Below are 23,230 nucleotides of genomic sequence, written 5' to 3' on the forward strand. Positions count from 1 at the left end.
AACTGCATTAATTTAGAGAGGAACATCAAGCCTTTTACACGCTAGCCTTTCATACAGCGTAACAGGGCTGTAAATCTCACTGGTACTCTGCATTAAAAGTACAGAAGCTAGACTATTGGGGTGGGAAAACCTGCGTTTGCACTAAATGGACATAAAACTATGGAGTACAAAAGACTTTTAATTAAACATTCGTTTAAACATGCCAATAGCTATTTTTTTGCTGGTTGCTGAGCAAGGCAAATCAGCAGAGAAGGCCTAGTTGCTCACTGTGGCTATCAGCTAACAGCCGTCCAAAAAAAAGCCAGCCCCTTTAGCCAGCTACCTCATTTCTGTCTCTTGCTCGTTTAATGTAATGAGAAGACTTTGCTGGACGGTTATTAGCTTTAATCTTAAATGTGGCATAACCATGAACGTTAATGCTACTAAGTCTAGCTAGCTAATCTCCTGCCAGTATTTTCTACAGACATGGCAGACATCCTCTTCAAGTAGCTGTTTTAATCCTGCTTTCTTGGTGCCTAGTTTGTTTTTGCACTTTCTGTCACTGCTGTCCACTTCTTCTTTCTTTTAACTAAAGAAACACTTTTCACTGAAGACCTTAATGGCTTTTAATGTTTGTTGATTGCTGCCCATTGACTTCTACTGTAAGTGTGTTGAAATGATTATGTACATCTAAAACAATGACTTAATGAATAGCTTGGTATATAATATAAACATATACATTTATCTTATTCTTTAACCTTAATATTAATAATATCACCCCCTCTCTCCCCCGCTCCCCCTCCTCCGCTCCGGCAGGGGGTGCTCCTGCGCTGTTTACGCTTGTCTAAAAGCGCGCAGTTTGTCTGGACTCCTGTTGGTGTTATGTGTGCAGAAGTTCCGCTACAGACATTAAAAGTTTAATAAACGTATAGATATTCGGTTCAGTTTGAATAATCCAGATTCATTTATCCAGATGTGTGAGGAGGAGGAGCAGCAGCAGCAGGAGCGAGTGGCGCGGTGCTGGATGATGGATTTCTGCTTTCGGTCTGTGTGCAGCAGCTACAGAGACACAAACAGAGTGAAATTTAATAAAAACATCAAGCTGTATGAAGGTAAATATCAGCCGGAATGATCATTTAAACACAATTATGAACGGCTAGAGTCAGGCAGGAAATCTGAACACTTCTAAAAAATGAAAACATGAAGTTGAAGTTGACTTCTTGTGCTTATTTCCCGTTCCACCTTAAATGGTGCAGCAGAGCTAGTTAGTTAGCTAACCAACTGCTGGGAGTTAGCTAGCTAGTGCTAATGCATTGACTGCTGCGCCTTTTAAGGTGGAACGTAAAAATAATAAGCGAAAGAGGCTCATTTCAGTATTTCTATATAGAGTATCGTCAGATATACAAGTGTCTGTGTAAGGATGACAGTAATGAGCAGTTAATGGAAGTTTCTGGGAAACAAACACCTGTCTAGCGATACATGTCTTCATGCTGCTCTTATTATTACTCATTACAGTCACAGACTATATATTCAAAGGTATGTAGCTATCTAGATACCTGATGTACAGGAGGCTTTGTCCTCCTTTATTGCAGTCTTCAACATCATCTACTCTTCTTGGAAGGCTTTACACAAAATGATTCAACTGTGAAGAGGGTTGATTGCATTCAGCCACACGAGGTACTGATGTAGGATGATTAGTCCTGTCACTCCAGCTGAACCTCCATCAGTCCAGAGACTACAGGTCCTCTGTTCCACAGCTCAGTGCTGCTGGGGGGGCTGTATACCGCTCTACCCCACATTCTGCGTTCTTGTGCTCACGGCTGCTCCAGAGCATCCCGTTTTATTGATCTCTGCTTTTTCTGTGGTGAGAACACAAGCTTTTCCTGACGCCTGTGTTCGTAGTGAGTGCACCTGAAGTAGCTGAATTCCCTCATTAGGAGGGATGCATGGATACTTTTGGACATGCAGTGTATCTATAAAATAGCATAGAAGTCCACATATTAAACCACATGTGACTCTATTTAACTGTAGGCCTTTAATAGTCAGTTGTCCACCATCAGGGCCTTACCTCGCTAACAGTCCTGTGTCTGAATCTAATGAAATGACCACAGCAATGATCCAAGTCTAGTGAAGTCTGAATAGAAGAACATATTTTTACGTTATATATATATAAAGGAAACATATTAGTCAAATAAATAGCAGATAATATTTTGCAACTCACGTTTTACTGGTAAAAGTATTCATTACATACATTTATAATTGTTTCATAAGTGATTGTTAATTAGACAACTTTTAACATATTTACAAAATAACTGCAACAGGTTGCTATTGGTATGTAGGAAATTACATAAACTTGCATGATGTGGCATTAACCAGTGCCAGAAAACTGTATATACTGTCTTTATGTAGATTTGGGATTATTTCCTGCCTATAACCTGTAAAAAGAATGTCACAAAATAAAGGGTAAAATGTCCTAAATGAAATTAATAATCACACATGGAGTGTGTCTTCACTTACCCTGTTTGGCCCCCAGGGGTCAGTATTTGAACATCTGAAGTGCTTCTCTTCTAGAGCTGGGTTGAGGAGCAGTTTTATAAAACTATGAAATTATCTGTACATTTTGATGTTTGTCTGCCAAAGCTGTAATCACAGTGGCTAAACCCTGAACAAAGATGAAGAAATACTCTTGCATGTTAATAAGTAATAAATATTCATTAATATCTTATATTATTCCTATCAGTTTCAAGTTCACTGTTTCTGATTATTGCTAGAATGGTACAAAGTCACATCTTTACCACCTTCTGCAATTTGTCTGTAATTTATTTTCTGTAATATTACTTTTCCCAGCGATCGTTGATGATGAGTGCGACCTGCAGGAGGATCAGCAAATGAAGAGAACCATCTGTTGTTTCCTTTCCAGAATTATGGATGGGAAAAACTTGGGTAATTCCAGTTAAACAGAACTAAAAATGCTCTTTATAATGAAACATTCAGTTGTTTAGTGTAACAGTGTGTTTGCTGCAGATAGCAATAACGCATCTGTTGCTTTTCTTAGAGGTGCACTACGACCCCTGTGACCGAGTTACTCCACTGATGTCAGCGCTCACAGTGTGGGAGTGCCTGAAGGATGCTGTGGATGACACTGCACTGTATGAAAATGTCAGACACCTCCTGTTCATTCAGGTGAGGCTGTAATTGCAGTTTTTTACTGTGACTGATTTTGTTGACCCAGGTAAAGGTTGTGTGCATATTCAGTCTAAAACCTAATTATGGTGTGGACTTATTGTTCTGGTTGGGTGTGTTGTATTGTACTCCAGTGTGTCGGTGTGTGTTTGGAGAAAGGGAACGCACAGCTGGCCGAAGATACGCTACAGTGGCTCGAGAAAGAAACTACGTTACCAGAGGTACTCACTACTACGTCTTTCTCTAAGTGGTTCGGAATTGAATATCTCCCAGGCTCTGTTTACCAATATCTTCTTTTGTAGCTAAAATCCCATTCGACCTTAATGAGAGAGTGTAGTTCTGAATGTAGCTTTTGTAATAGAAATTAGGTGTGAGGTGTGAGCTAGCCAACATTCAGAAAACTTGTCCATCTGTACAACAGTAGCTGTTCAGTAACCCCATTTACCTTAACTTTAATACATGCAGTTCAATGGAATTTATGGGTGGATACCCTGCATTAGCTTGTTTTAAATAGTTTAAATAGTTAGTTAGTTTTACTTCTTTTTAATTATAAATGAAACAGACTGAACCAAAACTTTAAGTGTTTTAAGCTGTCTTCTGCCAGAGCCAGTGGTATGAATAGATATACTTCGTTTCTAGTAGTAAAATGTGCTGTAAAAGCTGTGTGTCCATGCAGAAATGCTAAACCTCACAATAACCCTGGTGAAAATGGTAACATGTACTCCAGGAAAGAATGGATCAGGTTGAAGAGTTTACTATTTTCCAGTGTCCAAAAGCAGAAGAGCTGCTGAAGAGCTGAACTCACTTAGGGAAAGTGAAGCAGTAGCAGCAGCAGTTTTGCGAATATGAACAGGGTCTAGTTCATCAAACTGTGAATATTCGGATCTGCTCAGTCTCAGTATTCTGTTATTTACTCACTAAATAACTTTCAGGATTGGTGCAAAATGCTGTTCTATCAGTTCAGCGCTAACAGTGTTATGGGCTCTCATTGTGCTGTCTGTTGTGTTCTTTACAGAAACTGCAAAGAAAACTGTCCACAGTTGTGAAGAAGAACAATGTCTATGATCAGCTCCTAACAAACTTCTCCTACAGTCGTCTGCTGGACAGCATCCACGCGTTCTTGGACGCGTTCCTTGAGAAACATCCATCTGACTTTTTACTTAAGGTATTAGACCCTAAACATATGCTGATGCACTTGCACACTGAGGTTTTTGTTTTGTGGTTCCTAACTGGCTCATCATTTCAGGCTTTATGTATACATCAGCTATTTTGTGAGAGATTACTGAACTAAACATGGTTTGAGGAAGTTGTGTGATCATTATTAAACATGCAGTTAGTACCAGTGCTAATTGGTGGGGTATAAGCATCCTTTAATTGTTAGCTACATTAGCCCCAACGCTCTAGTGCAAAACTAAAAAATGCAAACTTCAAACATGACTTGACAGCATGTGGAGTAAGGGGAGTGGAGTGAAGAGTATTTAGTATGACTTATTTTAATTGTATTTTTTTCTGTTGTTATTTAAGTCTGCATCAAAGGTTGTCCAAGCTCGACAGGAGAGATCAGAGAAGGCAGAGCTAGACGTTTTGGAACCCAAATCACCGAGCCGTGCTGCAGATATCTCCACAAAGCAGGATAAAAAGCATGAGCATTTTCTAGTCTTGTCTGCTTTAAAGAGCCCATATCCTACACTTCTGTTATTTCCATTTTTCCCTGCGTTCCACTTGTAACATTTGTGTTCCATATCCAAATCATATTTTTTCTCTCCGTCTGAAGGGATGAGGCAAAAGTGGTTTCACCAGATCTGAATTTGAGGTGAGGGCTAAATCCGTCAGTAAAATCTACATGTTTATATCATATAATAACACTCTAAATGTAAGGATTGTGATATAAACTGAGGTGTGTTACAGTCTCTCATTAGGATTGAATATTAATATCACTCTAAATGTAGGTATTGTGATATAAACTGAGGTGTGAGTTACAGTCTCTCATTAGGGTTGAATATTAATAACACTCTAAATGTAGGTATTGTAATATAAACTGAGGTGTGTGTTACAGTATCTCATTAGGGTTGAATATTAATAACACTCTAAATGTAGGTATTGTGATATAAACTGAGGTGTGAGTTACAGTCTCTCATTAGGGTTGAATATTAATAACACTCTAAATGTAGGTATAACAGTAGCTACAATAAAACATTATGGGTAGACCCTTTACAGCAGAATTCAGGTCTATGTTCTTTAAAAAAAACAGAACAGTAATTTGAGTGTGTTGTGTTTCTCACAGACCCAAAAAGAAACTTTTCTCAACAAAAACCCTGCGGCCTTGGAAACCTGATACAGTAAAGAAACCTCTCTGTGTACCTCGACGGAAATCAACATTGAGTAAGTTAAAGAAAAGAAAAGCTTGAAATCTGCAACTTATCTCTCTACTGCAACACAATGACAGCCATAGCCATCTTTCTCTGAAGTTGTGCCGTTAAACACAGTTATGTATTTAATAGGAGTAAAATATCTGTTCGTTATTAGTAGTAATGTTTTATGGCTCATGTGAAATGCTAATGAGTTATGATGTCCCTCAACACAGAGGTTTCAAGAAGAAGTATTAAAGCCTCACCACAGAGAAGTGATGACATTCCGAAATACAAAGGCAAGAGGGTGAGTTCTCCAGGAGTGTCTTGACTGAGACAAACTTACACGCACTACATTAAAGGTGTTTTTTCTTCAGTGTAAACGATGGCTGTCATTGTCCATTTACACATTAATACATGAGAGTTCATCCTATACTGTGATATATTGGCACTGGTGTGCTGTTATCATAGACACAAGGTCAAAGGCTCACCTGTACCAATATCCACAGGTGAAGCATGACTTTGAGCTATACCATATTTGAGTTATACCACAGCTGTGATCAAACTGATGATATAGATTTTTTGGACAGTTAAGACACAAAAATAAACAGCTCAGATCTATAATTGAGGCCTGCTGTATTAAAACACTGAGGGTCCTACAGCTCTCTGTTCTCCGTCTCATGGAATAGTTTCTTCCTCTTCTGTTTTTGGTGAGTTTATCCATGTTTAACCGCTTAAAGGCGACAGCCTTCCCTGCAGTGATTTTGTTGGAGTAGAACTTTAGTATAAAGTGTCAAGCGTGTCATAACTCTGAAACAATTAATAAATATTAATGAATAAATACAAATCATTTATCAGTGTTCTATATAGTTTAGTTTTTTTTAAAAATTGGGTGAATAAAAATATGAAGAGACAAAGTTATTGCTTTTTAAATAAATGATCAGAAGGGTAAATAAACGCTCCAGCTTTAAAAAAAAAAAAATAATAATTTAATGGTTCAGGCTTTGACTGTTTTTTTTTTGTTTTTTTTTTCTCTCTTTTTTTATGTTGCCAATTTACAGGTGGGCTGATGCTTACAAAGATGTGCTTGGAACGCTGTTACAATGAGAGATTGTTGGTCTCTCACTGTTGTTATTTTGATAATTGATTAATTATTTTTTAAAGAAGATGGAACAATAAAAAGAGCTTAAATGAACAATATTGAACAAATTCAAAGATTCCAAAACCCTTTATTTTTAAAATAAAATAAATTAAGGCTTTAAAGGCACTGTTCAGGTCGGAGTTGCACAAATTCAGTGAACACATTCATTGTGGCTTTGGTGTAAAATTGTGGTTCATTATAGAGAATTTTACAGTCCACAAATGAACCTACATGTGTCTTCTGGGTTTCATATGTGAAGTTGATCAAATGGTGAAACTGACGAATGTCTTTTTGGGGTACCTATTTTGTCTCCCCTCCAGGAATAGTGAGGAGAAAAAAAACATTGTCTCAGGCATCAGAAAGTGTGTTTATAACCATGTGGTGTCCAAGCTTCCTGTTAGGGAGCTTTTAGAAGCATTCTATTCACCTTTCTCTAGAACAGAGCATTTCACACCAAACTCACTCAGAATTAGTTTCTCATGCTCATGTTATTTGTCTATAGAGAGACTAATCAGAATTGGCCACACAAATTAGTGATCCGTCACTGCTCTCACCCTGCTATAAACAAACTATGTTTTGTGCCCTCTAGAAATGGACATGGGAAGAAGACTTGAACCTGAAGGCTGGGATAAAGCGTTTCGGAGAGGGAAAGTGGACCAAAATTCTGGAGGAGTTTGAGTTTGAGGGACGAACAAGCGTCATGCTTAAGGACCGGTGGAGAACCATGAAGAAACTTGGAAAGGCCTCTTGAACTCTCATTGCTCATCTCAACTATAAGGACTATAAGGACTTATCTGAACTTCAGCAACACTCAGTAATGAGTCTCAGTTCAGTATAAACACCAACAGCCGATGAGCCTTGTTTAAAAATGCAGAATCTTTCATGCAGCCTGAACCCAAACTGCATTTAATTAGCATCAGCATTTCAGCATCATTTCCTTTGCTTTAGCATAGAAACACGTCAGTTGGGGGGAGCTTGTTTGATGCATACAAAAACATTTTAAACCAGGCTGTCCTGTCGACCTGTGTTTCTGCGGCAGTTAAAAATAAATACTTTCAGCTGCCACAGTGTCTGTCAGAGTGTACTGGCAGAAGGTATTTTAAGGGCTCATATTTTACATTTTTGTCTTATTTCTCAAGCATGTCTTAAGCAGTCCCAGTTGACTTTAGATTTTAGTGTGAGTGGGCAGGCATAAACTGCTGTAAGCAGAGTAGATGGATTTGTAAATGAGGGGCTTTTGTGGCCTTTAAGCTAAGTTTAAGCCTGGAGGTAGCCAACTGGACTGTGGAGTGCAATTATATGATATTTTTCACAATTTTATTTAATTTAGTACATTTATGGACAGATGTGAGCATTTGAAACAAAGTGATCTTTTTTTTTAAATACAGAATGTAAAAAGGTAAAATTACATTTGCCAATAAAAATGTGGCTTAAGCCTGTGTTGGTCTCTGTGTCTTTAGATGAAGATGAAGCTGTGGACTGGAGGACAAGAGCAGAGCTGCAGTTTCTGAACTTTTCTCCATGTTCCCCTGCAGCGAGGGTTTCCCACGGCCTGCCAGTGTAGAATGTCGCCCCTGCCAAAAAAAGAGAAGCGTTGAAATGACAGTTCAGGCTTAATTTCAGCCATTTGAAAAGAAAATATGTAAATAAGGACAGACTTATTGATAAACCTTGCTATTTTAATTTAAAATCAGATTTTTTTAATGTAACATTTAGTGTGTATACAACAGTAGTTTCCACTTGCAGCAGAAGGGGGTGACAAAGCATCAGTCACAGCAATGTTAACATGCCCTAAAAGCTACAAAACACTATTTCCTAGAGAAGCCTAATTAATACAGGTGTTTATGAAAAACAATGTTTCACTTTTGGAAAGTGCTTTGCAGAAAAATGAAAAGGAAAATAAGGGTAAACATCTGCACTTTTAAATGTCCAACTATGTTCCTGAACTCGAGGTACTGAATCTGTATCCCAGGAGGCTCCCACCCCAGCAGTGAACACTTAAAGGTTTAGTTCTGAGGGTGCCCTGTATGTTCTAAAAATCAGCTGATAAAAACATTATTGCACCAAGAACCATGATCAATGCTATCAAGAGGGTGATGGGTCTACAATATCTGGGGTGGGAGTGTAGCTAAACTCACATTTTAATGCAATAAAATTATATTGCAAAAAACATTATATTCGAATCAGTTTTGGGTTAACTGAATATAACCTTGTATGAACTCCAACTTACAGTGATCTGCTTGTTCAGTACAACTATCAAATGTATATTTAATTTAATATTCAGGAGTAGATATTCCAATCCAAAAGGGAGAGGATGGAGTGGACAGGCTGTGCTTGTACCCCTGTTCAAATCAAGCTTGTGTATTATCTGGACTGTACATGGAGAATATCAGCCATAGAACACCTCATATTCTACAGATCAGGAATCCCTGGATGAAAGGTAACACTGCATGACCCAGTGTTACCTGTTTGCAGAGTGTCCGTCTCCTTGGCAGGTGTGGTTGTGATTGCTGATGGCAGGCGGCTGGCAGGACACACACACCACAAAGCCTTCTCTCAGATACTGCATCCAGCGTGTGTAGGGTTTGTTCTCCACCATACACTGTCTGCTTAGGGACTCCACCTTAAACTCCATGCAAAACCTGAAATAAAGGACCAGGACCAGGAACTTTCACTCAAGGCTGAAACCATGCTGTGTAAATAATGCATATTATTATAAGCGATTTTAATTAATGAATTGATTATAATAGTCAAAATCTGATTAAACTACACATTAATTTCTGGCCAAAATATTTCTTTAAAAAAATTACATGATTGTTTATTGATCTTAGATGCAGTCTATCAACCAAAGTTTCGGAATCTGATGTGTGCTTTTTTAGTTTAAAACAAGAGATGCTAGGCTAACGCTGGTCATATTAGGTCACTTGCTTCTTACTTGCTTCAAAATGTGTCAAAAATAAACTAAAAAAACAGCTTTTTGTGAAACTGCATGGATAGACCCTATTTTCTGATATATATTATTTCTATGTAATAATTATATAAATTAAAGTTGTAATAGTTACAAAAAAAGGCAAAATGCGAACTGCCCATGATCCAAAATCTACCACATCATCTGCTGCAGGCAGAAGCACAATGAATTTTGGGATATACAGGATACAGGATCTGCTCAGGTTCCAGTAAATGCCTCCAAACTTATTGGCCGATGCTTTATCCTACAGTAAGCTACTGACCCCAAACATACCGCTAACATAACAGGTGCTTAAAAAAAGTTTTTTTTGCCAGTCCTCTGATTTAAATGCAATTAAGCACACATTGCATATGCTGAAGAGAAAACATAAGGGAACAAAGCCCAAAAACAAGCAAGGCTTTGCAAAGCATGAAAGAGACGTGCAAGAAAGTACTGACGTGACTGCTTCAAATGTACCCATCATTGCTGTGTCCCAAACATTATGGTGCCCTGTGATTTAAACATGTATGAATCAAAATACTATTAAAATAAAGAGTGTGTTAGAGAGTATATTTGAGATGTTCAGGTTGATTTGCTTTTAAACTGTGGGGCTGAGGAAAATAGGTTGGTGTGGTGCAACAGATGAAACCACTAGCTGCCAGTGAACTACTACACCATGTGGGAGACCAGGGTTTGATTCCCAGTCTGGGTGACTGCATGGTGCGCTACACCCCTGGGCAAGACTCCTAACACTACATTGGCCCACCTGTGTAATACAAGTCACCTTGTATGTCGCTCTGGATAAGAGCGTCAGCTAAATGCCGTAAATGTAAATATCATGTGATGTGCCAAACATTACTGAAGGCTGTATATTACGTATATTACAGCCTACTGATGAGTGACATTATCTGACAGCATTTTGCGTTCACACTCAGTGAACTGAGCTGATGCCCTGAGGTTTTAGTTCACTTCCCTAAACGTTCTGATTAAAATTGCCAAACTGATGAAGCATGGGGAATCAGGTATGCCCTGGCCTGTGTGGAATAAAAACCTGCAGCTCCCTTAAGGATAAGCTTGTAAACAACAACAGTCTTTAACTATACAGAATAGTAATTATTCTCACTATTATAATAACATGCTGTAATATCAGTCTGTGTTGCCATAGCCATTTACAAGGATATTTGAATGTCTGTCTCCTTAAGCATGATCACAGGACAGCATAACAATAATCAGTAAGACACAGGTTCATTTTTTTAGGCTTGTAAGTAGCCGAAAGCCAGGGTCAAACTCCTGCAGGAGGGCTTACTGGTGGAAAGCATCCTTCTAAGGTTAGGGCATTGTTGCTTCAGATGTGGTTCAGTGTTTTTTGTGTGTCTCTCTGGAAATCTGATTTTTGAATGTTGGAAAAAAGTTGCTGTCTTGTGAGATCGTCTGGCTCTAGTCATGCTTTAGAGCACATCTGACCTGCACATTTTAAACTAGATAGCATTTACCATGATAAAGTTTGCTACACACTTGGATGGCCAATTAGATAACATAACCCTGATCACTGCATCCAAAATCACTGCTCTGCACATTTTACTTTTCTCTACTGTTATTACATCTAATACAACTACTTATCAAATTAACAAGCCCATCTTGAGCTAAACTGGGCGTGTTAGAGCACAGAAGACACTACAACATGCAGGACAGTGGTACTCAAGGACCAGGACTCTGAATCACTGCTTTAATACATGCTGTATTAAATTTTATAATATGCAGGACAGTGGTACTCAAGGACCAGGACTCTGAATTGCTGCTTTAATATATGCTGTATTAAATTGTATAATATGCAGGACAGAGGTACTTAAGGACCAGGACTCTGAATCGCTGCTTTAATATATGCTGATCATTGCATCCAAAATCATCTATTCCAGTAGTTTTCAAACACTGCTCTGCACATTTTACTTTTCTCTACTGTTATTACATCTGATACAACTACTTATCTAATTAACAAGCCCATCTTGAGCTAAACTGGGCGTGTTAGAGCACAGAAGACACTACAACATGCAGGACAGTGGTACTCAAGGACCAGGACTCTGAATCACTGCTTTAATACATGCTGTATTAAATTGTATAATATGCAGGACAGTGGTACTCAAGGACCAGGACTCTGAATCGCTGCTTTAATATATGCTGTATTAAATTGTATAATATGCAGGACAGTGGTACTCAAGGACCAGGACTCTGAATCACTGCTTTAATACATGCTGTATTAAATTGTATAATATGCAGGACAGTGGTACTCAAGGACCAGGACTCTGAATTGCTGCTTTAATATATGCTGTATTAAATTTTATAATATGCAGGACAGTGGTACTCAAGGACCAGGACTCTGAATCACTGCTTTAATACATGCTGTATTAAATTGTATAATATGCAGGACAGTGGTACTCAAGGACCAGGACTCTGAATTGCTGCTTTAATATATGCTGTATTAAATTGTATAATATGCAGGACAGAGGTACTTAAGGACCAGGACTTTGAATCGCTGCTTTAATACATGCTGTATTAAATTGTATAATATGCAGGACAGTGGTACTCAAGGACCAGGACTCTGAATCGCTGCTTTAATATATGCTGATCATTGCATCCAAAATCATCTATTCCAGTAGTTTTCAAACACTGCTCTGCACATTTTACTTTTCTCTACTGTTATTACATCTTATACAACTACTTATCTAATTAACAAGCCCATCTTGAGCTAAACTGGGCGTGTTAGAGCACAGAAGACACTACAACATGCAGGACAGTGGTACTCAAGGACCAGGACTCTGAATCACTGCTTTAATACATGCTGTATTAAATTGTATAATATGCAGGACAGTGGTACTCAAGGACCAGGACTCTGAATCGCTGCTTTAATATATGCTGTATTAAATTGTATAATATGCAGGACAGTGGTACTCAAGGACCAGGACTCTGAATCGCTGCTTTAATATATGCTGTATTAAATTTTATAATATGTGAGACAGTGGTACTGAAGAACCAGGTTTCTGAATCGCTGCTTTAATATATGCTGTATTAAATTTTATAATATGCAGGACAGTGGTACTCAAGGACCAGGACTCTGAATCGCTGCTTTAATATATGCTGTATTAAATTTTATAATATGTGAGACAGTGGTACTGAAGAACCAGGTTTCTGAATCGCTGCTTTAATACATGCTGTATTAATTTGTATAATTTTATATACCTTTCTGCAGCAAAATAGGCTTTGTATTATTGAAAACAATGCCTTTCAACTTTTGAACTGCAGTCAGTGTTTATTCTTCCCCTTTACTAGTCCATTGTAAAAGCTGTGGCTCTGTTCCTGCCCTCGCTGCAAGTTCTGACTGATCCGGTCTTCCTGTTAATGTTCAAGCCGCCTGCTTGTGATGTGGGTTTAGTATTAGAAATCTGTGCAGAAGCCAATAGCTGCTCTTGTGTCACAGAGGTTTCCTTTAGATTCATAGTACCAAGGCAAACACACTGTGTTTGCTCAGGCTGCTTGCTAATGGCAAAAGGATCATCAGGTGTGTTTGCAGATTTAACAATGATTAAAGGCGCAGAGGTAAGAAGACTGTGGCCTAATGCAGGTGCATCAGTGGCAGAGACTCAAAAAAAAAAAACACGTCTTCTCGGTGATAAAACTCTCGCATCCGGACAGCAATAAAACCACCATAGACAAGTGAATTTGGACCCAAGTGTTTGCATCATATGGTCACGCTTCATTTGCAACATGGGGTCCAAACGGTTGAAGAGACAGCGGCTCTTTTTTCATTTTGTATTGAAGCTTTGTATTAAACTTCAATTTGATTTAATTTCTTTTTGCAATCATTAAAGTGTTTCAATACCTAGGAGAAAGGCTATGAATTGTGATGATTCACTAAAATTGTGATGTGAATCTGGGCATCAACCACCACTGAGGTCAGTGGTAAAACTGTGGGTCATTCAGCTTTTGGTTGATGTCATGGTGGAGGATAAACCTTTGCCACAGTCTGAGGTTCAGAGACCCCCGGTTTTCTTTAAGGATCTCGGTGTATTTAGCTGCATTCATCCTTGCCCCAGTCCCGCTACTTAATAACATCCCCACATCATGATGCTGCCACCGCCACGCTTCACTGTAAGGATGGCATTAGCCAGCTGATGAGTTGTGCCTGGTTTCCTCCAGAGAATTTTGTTTCTCATGGTCTGAGACCTTTAGATGCATTTTAGCAAATTCTAAGCCAGCTGTCAAGTGCCTTTTACTAAGAAGGTTTCTGTCTGGCCACTCTACCATAAAGGTGTGATTTGTGGAGTGCTACCTGGATGGTTGATCCTCTGAAAGGTTCTCCCATTTCCACAAGGATACGCTGGAACTTCCCTGATCGCTTAGTTGGCCAAGTGGCCAGTTCTAGGAAGATTCTAGAAATAGAAGAACTATTTCTCTTTAGGAATGATGGTGGCTACTGTGCTCTTAAGATCTACGCCTTGACACAATCCTGTTCCTGAGATCTGCAGATAATTCCTTTGACCCCATGGCCTGACATCAGTGGAAGCAAAGTGCACCTCAGCTCACTTTTAGGTGTTATATCAAAGGGTGTGCACATTTGTGTACACATATTTTACATTTTTAATAAATTAGCACTAATGTCACTTTGTCATTGTGGGCCATTTTGCCTAGAATTTGGTGACAAAACATGATCAAAATCTGTTGTAGAATAAGTAACGTAATAAAACATGGAGCTGGCTTGGCCGTATCTTCTGTGTTTCAGAAATGAACTGAAATTATGTTTCTGGGTATTCTTGTTGCTGCTGTTTGTTGTTTTTGAAGCACTGTGTGTTTATTGCTGTGAGTTCATAAACTCCATGCAGAGTTTATCTGTGTTTGTTTAATCTACAGTGATACAAACCCAGAATCCACCGGGGTTCCATATACAACGTGCGCTATTCTCCCGTTGCTGTATTCCATTGTTGTTATCAGCGCTGGTCCTGGAACGAAACCAACAGAAAGGTCTGTGTTCAGCTCATTCATTAACAGCAGGGAAGCAAGTCTGACTAAATAGCTGCTGTTTGGGGTTTTTTGGATGAGGGATCTGAGAGTTTTATCCATACAAAACACAAAAGTCAGGCAAATATTTGAGGAAGCAGCGTGGAAAAGAATTGCTGGCTCATGTTCAAGGTATTATGGGATTTTTAAAATCACCTGAAGAATGTGTGTCCCATAAAAACAAGCTCTGCAATGGCCTCATAACAGCCCTCTGATGAACACAATGACTGGTTCTCAGTGCTAAGTGAACCGTTTTGAGCACTACATAGGTGCATCTCAGATTTACAGCATTTACTACATGGATGGCCTGTTTACATTATTTGACTTAGTCAGCTCTCCAGTTAGCAAATTATATACAATTACAAAGTCTGCACATCTAATGTACTGAAGGCAGCATTTTTTAACTTTACATATACAGGGAGTGTTCAGAACAACAGAAACACATGGAACATTCTTTGCCCATTTTATCAGACACACCTAACACACAGGTGCACATTTACAGAGTGCATCTTTTTTATTACCGCTGTTGGATATCAATGTTTGTGTATAATGCATGTGTTGAAGTGTATATGTGTATAACTTTACCCTCTGGGGAATAGCTGGAATGTTTATGACAGGATCTGACCCCTGTAACAGGGTTATCATCAGGGTTGTAAATCTATAGGTTAAAGGTCAAATGCCAGTAGGCAATATTGGGACCACTGCTGACAAGACATGACTGAGGTGGTAGCCCAGCAGTGACACTAACATGGTGGTGTTTAACACCGTAAAATATCAGTCTGTGGTCAGAAACTGACCACTGATGAAAGGCTAGACCCTGTGCAGGAACATGAGCTACAGTCTCCAGCTGTACACTAGTAAGGTAGAGCAACTAAAGCAGGGTTTCAGATAGTGGCATCCTGAAACACGGCTGTGGCTGATACCCTAGTATTAGCACCACACACTCTACCATGAATACTACCACGTCAGTGTCACTGCTGTGCTGAGAATGGTCAGGGGTGGTCTTGTGGTGGTCTCTTTCCACTGATGAATGAGCAGCTAGAGCTATAGTCTTCACCATCCGTCTACATGGTTGGCCAATAAAATGGCCAAAGAGTGCAGCTACATGGTAGGGGGGTTTCAAATAAACTTGGCACTGCATTTTATATGTAAACATTTTCGACAGACCTTGTGCCTGACCACAGCTCCGTCCTTCGTGGTTATGGTAATCCATGCAACCTGCTCTTTCTTCCAAAGCTGGACAGGTCTGCCCACTGTTTTGGGGTTTTATCTCAATGCTGCGTCTCCGAATACGGTACGAAGGCTGGCAGGGTCGGGCACAACCACTCCAGTGCGTCCATTCACTCACCACACATGGCTGGGCTACAAACAACCAACATGCAGGGGAGAGCATATAGAGACACTTAAAAGAAAACAGATGTATATCATATATATACATACATTATATTATATTATATATATATATATATATATATATATATATATATATACACACACACACACACACACACACACACACATATCTTTTCAGTCTCTCATTAGGGTTGAATATTAATATCACTCTAAATGTAGGTATTGTGACATAAACTGAGGTGTGAGTTACAGTCTCTTATTAAGGTTGAATATTAATATCACTCTAAATGTAGGTATTGTGATATAAACTGAGGTGTGAGTTACAGTCTCTCATTAGGGTTGAATATTAATAACACTCTAAATGTAGGTATTGTGATATAAACTGAGATGTGTGTTACAGTCTCTCATTGGGGTTGAATATTAATAACACTCTAAATGTAGGTATTGTGATATACACTGAGGTGTGAGTTGCAGTCTCTCATTGGGGTTGAATATTAATAACACTCTAAATGTAGGTATTGTGATATACACTGAGGTGTGAGTTACAGTCTCTCATTAGGGTTCAATATTAATAACACTCTAAGTTGAAAGCTAATGACTGATTTGAGGGTGGAGCCTGGGACAGGTCAATTATCACACTTGTTGCACTTGTTTAAAGTTATGTAACACTCTGGGTCCCAGGGGTGAATGTTGTTATGCAACCAAAAGCTTCCTACTGTTACTGACCAGGCTCCGCTCCTGCCCCAGAGGAATTTTGGCCCAGTTTATCCACAGAGCTGTATAACCCACAACATTAGAGTGTTTTCAAGCAGAGACTGAACACTTCAGCTTCAGCCTCAACATTTAGTTTCACAGAACTTTTGGCACACAATACTTTTATTTCCTTTCATGTTGAAAAGTATATTATATTTAAAGATAACCTATTATTGATCTAACCTAATGTCAGCTTGTTATTGAACCCTCTCTAGTAATTTTATCAGAAGCACCTCCTAGTTGTGGTTGGAAGTTGACATACACTCACTTTTCTGGGGCAGAATGAGAAATGGTACATCTTTTTTAGGATAATTCATCAGCTGCGTGGTTGAAATGAGAATACAATCTGTTGTGCGTACGGTACAATGACCCCAAACACACATCAGGCTAACATTAAGCTTTTGGAATGGCCTTCCCAAAGTCCTGATCTCAATCCTATGGAACATTTGTGGAGTTTATGCTAGGACACCAACAAATTAATTTGAACTCTACCAATTCTTCCAAGAAAAGTGGACAAATTTCAAAGCAGAGGTTTTTGATGGCTGCGAAAAACATCTGGTCCAGGTGCAACCTGCTAAGGAACATTTAACCAAATACTAGGTGTGCTGTATGTATATTCTTGAACCTGTATGTATACGTTTGACCATTTCAGAACCCACTTTCAGTCTAGGAGTGACAGTGAAATCATTCCCAGCAACACTGCCGTGTCTGGTGCACTCGTACCAGCATACCACACACACATACTACCATGAAAACCATGTGTCTCACTGCTGTGCTGAGAATTGACCTCTAATTAAATAACACCGGTCAGCAGTGGTCCTATGGTGGTCTTCTGAATTAGCTAGAGAGAGACAAACTGTGATAATCTGTGCAGTAACAGATGAAATGCAGTCTGTAACTGTACACAGAGAGCACATGTATGGTAAGTGTTTCCAATAAAATGGCCAGTGAACATGCTGCAAATAAGTTGCACTGCTTCCATCTCACTTTAATCCCAGAGTGATGCTTTTATGTCGTCTGATGGTCTGTAAAAGTGCAGTGGTGCAGAGACTGAGCTTTGTCCGGTCCGTGAATAACGAATTTGGGAAATGCATGCTGTAACGGATTTCAACAGATTATTAAGCATGACTTTTGAGACTTTCAGGTAAAGCCACAACTTTGATCAGCCGGAAACGGGGCATCAGACTTAGAGCACAGACTGAGCAGTCTGAGCAGTGAAGAAAGCCAAACGCATGTATATTATATTTAAATATAATCTATTATTGATCTAACTTTATGTCAGTCTGTTTAGTGTACACTCCCTGGTCAAGCCAAACACACGTACCCCTACTTTTAGTACAGTGGGTGCCCTCCATAAAAATGGTACAATGGACTTTCATTGACAGCCAATGAGGTTTTGGCTTTCTCCTGTAAAGGCACTTTATTTTAACTAATTCTGGAGCATTCATGGAGCACCATATTCCAATGATGGACTTTTTATCAAAGCATCTGTAATTTCTTGGAATTTCTGCTTTGTGCTACATAAGATTCAAGATTTCAACAAAACTAAGACAAAACAAATTCTTTTCTTCAAATAGTTACTAATTTTCTCATTATTTTGGACAAATTTAATGTCAATGTATTCCCCCAACCTACTACGCTGATACATGATAAATGTACTGAAGAAGTTCCACCACAGTTCTGCTGGGGAACGTATGTCTACTTTTACTGTGGTCAATCTTCCACTGCAGTTTAACACTATTACTGCAGGATGGCCTTTACATACTCTACATATGGTAAGTGAATGTCTTGAGATTTCTCTTCACATGGGTCTCAGTCAGAGGTGCTCATATCCTGTTCCTAGAGATCTCCCACCATACAGTGGGAAGCTCCACCCCTAATCTGCTACACCTGATCCAGGTAATGTAGGCCTTCAAGGGCGTTTGCATATCAGAGACAGGTGTGCTGGATCTGAACTCTGCAGGGTGGAATATCCACAGGACCTGGACTGAGCCTCTCTGGTCCAGGTGATTTCCTCTTACCTGAGCATTCAGTTGGGTAATCAAAGCAGCAGTCTTTAGACCTCGCACAGCTCTCATCACAGTAGCATGTCCCGTACACACGGTCACTCCTCCAGTCCAGCGAAGAGCAGGTGAGGTCCGTCCCCGGGCAGCAATGCCCTGAACAACCCGCCTCCACGGACTGAAACGGTCCAAAGACAGCAGCGAGTAGCACAGAGGCCCAACGGATCACCGCTGACCGAACCATAACAGCCAGAAAACGAAAGAGTAGAGGTGCCTCAGAGTGTGTGCTGCTGCTCTAGCCTAAAAGACAAGAACAGTGTGTGTGTGTCCTCTGTGCTGTGTCTGGTTTCCCATACACACAATTCAACAGGTCCAGTTCTGCAGGTTATTAGGAGCCCAGGTGAGTGTGTGATTTCCTGCTGGACTCACTGTGATCTCTATAAAAAAAATATTATAAGTTAATAGTCAGTAAAGGAACAGAATACTGTATGTTGTCGCTGTCCAATGAAAAACACATATCTCTAAAATGGTGACTTAATTCGTTCTTAACTTTGAACGGAAGTTAATGGACATTTTGAGCATTTATATTGGTCTATTCATCCAGACTTATTCACAGAGTGTACAGAGCAGCTACAGGGTTCAAACCATGGAGAAAAAGAAGACAAAAATGGAGATAGATGTTTTCCATTGGACAGCAGCAATATACTGTAAATTATGTCAATATAAAATGTGGATTCTTTTATTTTATATAATGCATCAAATGCACAGAGGAATTGTCAGTGTTTGTTATGGTAAATGAGTATGAGTATATATGTTTAATTGCATTTACATTTCCCCACAGGATGAAATTAGTTGTAAAATAAAGTAAACATATGTATGAATGTAAATAAGTAAAGTAATGTAAATAAATGAGTAATTATAGTAAGCATGAAAATAGTCATGCAAAGGAGTCATGTAAAGGAGTAAAATAAGATAAAAAATGCAAAGTCAAATGCAAGTGTAGTAAGTAAATATCAGTACATATGTAAAATAATTAAGTAAAGAAAGTAACTAAATCAGTAAACATTTAAAGTAGTAAGAAAACAAGTAAGTAAATAAAGTACACGTGTAAGACAAGTATGTAAGTCAATAAAGTAAAGTAAGTAAACAGTGAGTAAATAGTAAATAATTAAATTATGAAAAACACTTAAAGAATGTACAATAATAAACTAGTAAAGTAAGTAAAGTACACAAACAAGTAAGCAAAGTAGGTAGTTAAGTCAATTAGGTAATACGGTAAAGCATGTAAGTTATAAAATAAGGCATGTAAGTAAATACAGTAAGAAGGTAGAGTGTGGAAGTAATGTGAACAGGTAAAGTTAGTAGTTGTAGCTTACCTATTTATACAGAAACACATTTAGAGCTTCCGTCTGAAATTAAGGTCCATTATGATGGTCAGCCTGTGCACTAGAGGAACAGAAACTGTCCGTCGGTCACTCGGTCTAGACACTCTGAAGCAGAGAGGGGGAGAGAGCAGGGCAGAGAGGGAGAGGTGGAGAATGGGTGGGCTGAGTAATGGGTGTGATCTCTCTCTCTCTCTCTCTCTCTCTCCCTCCCTCTCTCTCTGATCAGGGTGAGGAATGTGTGAGTTTGGCTAAGTTCCAGAGACATTAGATGTTATACAGGAGTGTAATAGCAGCCCTGCTGTAACGCTGCTCATTATCAGTGGAGAGTTCGCTGAAAATCCCTGAACCAAATGAGCGTCTGAGACGTTTCTTTAACACACTAATGAAAATCTGATTATAGAAGAGTAAATGGTCTGTATTGAGTTTGTGGACCTAAAAATAGCTGTTCCTTCCTCTCAGACCCCTCTTCATACACTGGACACATACCGAAAAATCAAACCATCTGAAATGTCCAATCTCTCATTGCTGTTATAAGGAGTGTTTAAAGGGCTCACCAATGCTGTTGTAGTTCACTGAGAATTTTCCCAAACAGCTGATTTGCAAGAAGCAGCCAGGCTTTCTAGCATCTATTGCATTTATCATAGACAGACACTAATCAGAAAACTGCAAACAGCTAAACGTTTTTTAAACAACTTACTAGGTGAAGAAATGGTTTTCTGGGTGGGCAACATCGCTCCCTCCTCATAGCTGCCATCCTGGATACAGCAAACAGCCGTTCTGGACCTTCCTAATCAAACACATCCATGTGTCCCTTTCTAGCTTACTAAGCTGAAGAGAACACAGTGAAAGAGTGAGAATGGGGTTCAGTATCACTATATTTTTCAAATAAATCACAGTATGTCTAAGTATTCCTATTAATAAAAGTTAATGAACCCATACTTTAATAAAGGTGAAAAATAAAAGAACAGTGAAAGCGAGAATCGCTTCAGCGCAACTGTCCACTGTGCAGCAGTGCTGACCCCTCTTGAAACATGTTGGTGTGCTTCTAATAAGGAACGTGCAGTGTTAGTCGTGCTGCAGAACTTTTCTCATAGCCCTGTATGAACTGACCTTTGTGTCAGTTCTGTTTTATCTCCTCTGTGTTGCTGCGGGAAGTCTTCTGCTCACAGTGGCTCTTTCTGTTCACACGAATGCTCTATGAGAACTGTTCTGGGGTCTAGAAGCAGTACTGGTCAGTCTGGAACATGCAGATTTCTGCATGACTCATGGATGAACGGGAATACCAGGCCAACAGATAGTGTGTGCTGTTTGTTTCGGAAATATCAGAGGGTGTGTGCGCAGTCTGTAGGGAGTCAGTCACAGAGAGTGAGAAAGCCGGATAACTGATAGGTACAACTAGCCGCACAGCTGAAGTGAAAATGAAGCTTTCCCTTCCAGCCATAGAGTGTAGTCTATTTGCTGGACTAAAACAGAGCTAAAAGCAGACACCACCAAACCCTAGTTTTACTTTAACCACAATGAAAAAGAAGTGGTAAAGTGGTAAGTTGGAGTTTACACTGGGGACCTGCAGGGCTATATTTTAGTGACACTAGGCAAAAGACAGCAATGGGGTCCCCTGGGTACACATACACACATTTATTTATTCAGGAGCAACAGGCCCAGTGTGGACAGCAACAGTAAATAGAGCTAGACCCTGTGAGTCTTGGCTTGGGTAACTCTCAAATACTACACATCCAGTAACTCCATGGTTTCATGCACAGCTGAGAGAAAAGATGCTTTCCTGTGAAACTGTTGGCCTCAGGTAAAGATTAGTTATGCACAATTTCTGGGCATTGACAGCCAGCTCCGCAACAAAGCAATGTGGGGGAAAGAGCGCCATCTACCCACCCTGGAGAGAGCAAGGCCAATTGTGCTCTCTCAAGGCCTCATTTGCCGATGGCAAGCAGCATGACCAGGATTTGAACCAGCAACCAGCGATCATAGAAATCAGAGGACCTCAATTTGTTGGACCACTCAGGGCGGCTTGTTCTAGTTCTACCTATCTACACTGCTCAAAAAAATTAAGGGAACACTCAAATAACACATCCTAAATCTGAATGAATGAAATATTCTCATTAAATACTTCATTCTGTACAAAGTTGAATGTGCTGACAACAAAATCACACAAAAATAATCAATGGAAATCAAATTTATTAACCAATGGAGGCCTGGATCCAACTTTGATGTAATGTCCTTAAAACAAGTCAAAATGAGGCTCAGTATTGTGTGTGGCCTCCACGTGCCTGTATGACCTCCCTACAACACCTGGGCATGTTCCTGATGAGGTGGCGGATGGCCTCCTGAGGGATCTCCTCCCAGACCTGGACTAAAACCAACTCCTGGACAGTCTGTGGTGCAATGTGACGTTGGTGGATGGAGCGAGACATGATGTCCCAGATCTGCTTAATCGGATTCAGGTCTGGGGAACCTGGGCCAGTCCATAGCTTCAAAGCCTTCATTTTGCAGGAACTGCTGACACACTCCAGCCACATGAGGTCTAGCATTATCCTGCATTAGAAGGAACCCAGGGCCAACCGCACCAGCATATGGTCTCACAAGGGGTCTGAGGATCTCATCTCAGTACCTAATGGCAGTCAGGCTACCTCAGGCTACCTCAAAGGCGGAGGTCCTGCTGCTGCCCTCCTATGGCCTCCTCCACGTCTCCTGGTGTACTGGCCTGTCTCCTGGTAGCGCCTCCAGCCTCTGGACACTACACTGACAGACACAGCAAACCTTCTTGCCACAGCTCGCATTGATGTGCCATCCTGGATGAGCTGCACTACCTGAGCCACTTGGGTGGGTTGTAGAGTCTGTCTCATGCTACCACGAGTGTGAAAGCACCACCAACATTCAAAAGTGATCAAAACATCAGCCAGAAAGCATAGGAGAAGTGGTCTGTGGTCCCCACCTGCAGAACTACTCTTTTATTAAGTGTGTCTTGCTAATTGCCAATAATTTCCACTTGTTGTCTATTCCATTTGCACAAAAGCATGTGAAATTGATTGTCAATCAGTGTTGCTTCCTAAGTGGACAGTTTGATTTCACAGAAG

At 39.8% G+C, this 23,230-nt stretch overlaps 2 protein-coding genes across 2 annotated transcripts; one reads left to right on the plus strand and one right to left on the minus strand.

Moving 5' to 3' along the window:
- The first annotated feature begins 842 nt into the window (after nucleotides 1-842).
- On the plus strand, nucleotides 843-8,059 carry terf1 (telomeric repeat binding factor (NIMA-interacting) 1). The gene is made up of 10 exons (XM_072688453.1): nucleotides 843-1,091; nucleotides 2,827-2,922; nucleotides 3,035-3,162; nucleotides 3,297-3,383; nucleotides 4,178-4,327; nucleotides 4,687-4,802; nucleotides 4,937-4,975; nucleotides 5,447-5,544; nucleotides 5,747-5,817; nucleotides 7,241-8,059. The coding sequence occupies exons 1-10, from the start codon at nucleotides 953-955 to the stop codon at nucleotides 7,400-7,402; spliced, it is 1,086 nt and encodes a 361-aa protein (XP_072544554.1). The 5' UTR covers nucleotides 843-952; the 3' UTR covers nucleotides 7,403-8,059.
- LOC140562649 (somatomedin-B and thrombospondin type-1 domain-containing protein) lies at nucleotides 6,724-20,260 on the minus strand. Its single transcript, XM_072688466.1, has 6 exons — nucleotides 20,133-20,260; nucleotides 18,775-19,193; nucleotides 15,815-16,009; nucleotides 14,511-14,589; nucleotides 9,117-9,293; nucleotides 6,724-8,225 (listed from the first exon to the last, which is right to left on the minus strand). Exons 2-6 carry the CDS (start codon nucleotides 18,998-19,000, stop codon nucleotides 8,108-8,110), a joined length of 795 nt encoding a protein of 264 aa, XP_072544567.1. The 5' UTR covers nucleotides 19,001-19,193; nucleotides 20,133-20,260; the 3' UTR covers nucleotides 6,724-8,107.
- Between the last annotated feature and the right edge of the window lie 2,970 nt (nucleotides 20,261-23,230).

Source organism: Salminus brasiliensis, chromosome 1, assembly GCF_030463535.1.
Source record: "Salminus brasiliensis chromosome 1, fSalBra1.hap2, whole genome shotgun sequence".
Lineage (NCBI taxonomy): Eukaryota > Metazoa > Chordata > Actinopteri > Characiformes > Bryconidae > Salminus > Salminus brasiliensis.

Excerpts from the sequence above, each read along its gene's own strand:
- terf1 (XM_072688453.1), top strand. The coding sequence starts at position 953 with ATGTGTGAGGAGGAGGAGCAGCAGCAGCAGGAGCGAGTGGCGCGGTGC. Across the intron at positions 3,163-3,296 it reads GACACCTCCTGTTCATTCAG|TGTGTCGGTGTGTGTTTGGA; the intron begins GTGAGGCTGTAA and ends ATTGTACTCCAG. Across the intron at positions 4,328-4,686 it reads CATCTGACTTTTTACTTAAG|TCTGCATCAAAGGTTGTCCA; the intron begins GTATTAGACCCT and ends TTGTTATTTAAG.
- LOC140562649 (XM_072688466.1), bottom strand. The coding sequence starts at position 19,000 with ATGGTTCGGTCAGCGGTGATCCGTTGGGCCTCTGTGCTACTCGCTGCT. Across the intron at positions 14,590-15,814 it reads GAGCTGTGGTCAGGCACAAG|GACCAGCGCTGATAACAACA; the intron begins GTCTGTCGAAAA and ends GTTTCGTTCCAG. Across the intron at positions 9,294-14,510 it reads GGAACCCCGGTGGATTCTGG|GTTTTGCATGGAGTTTAAGG; the intron begins GTTTGTATCACT and ends CCTTTATTTCAG.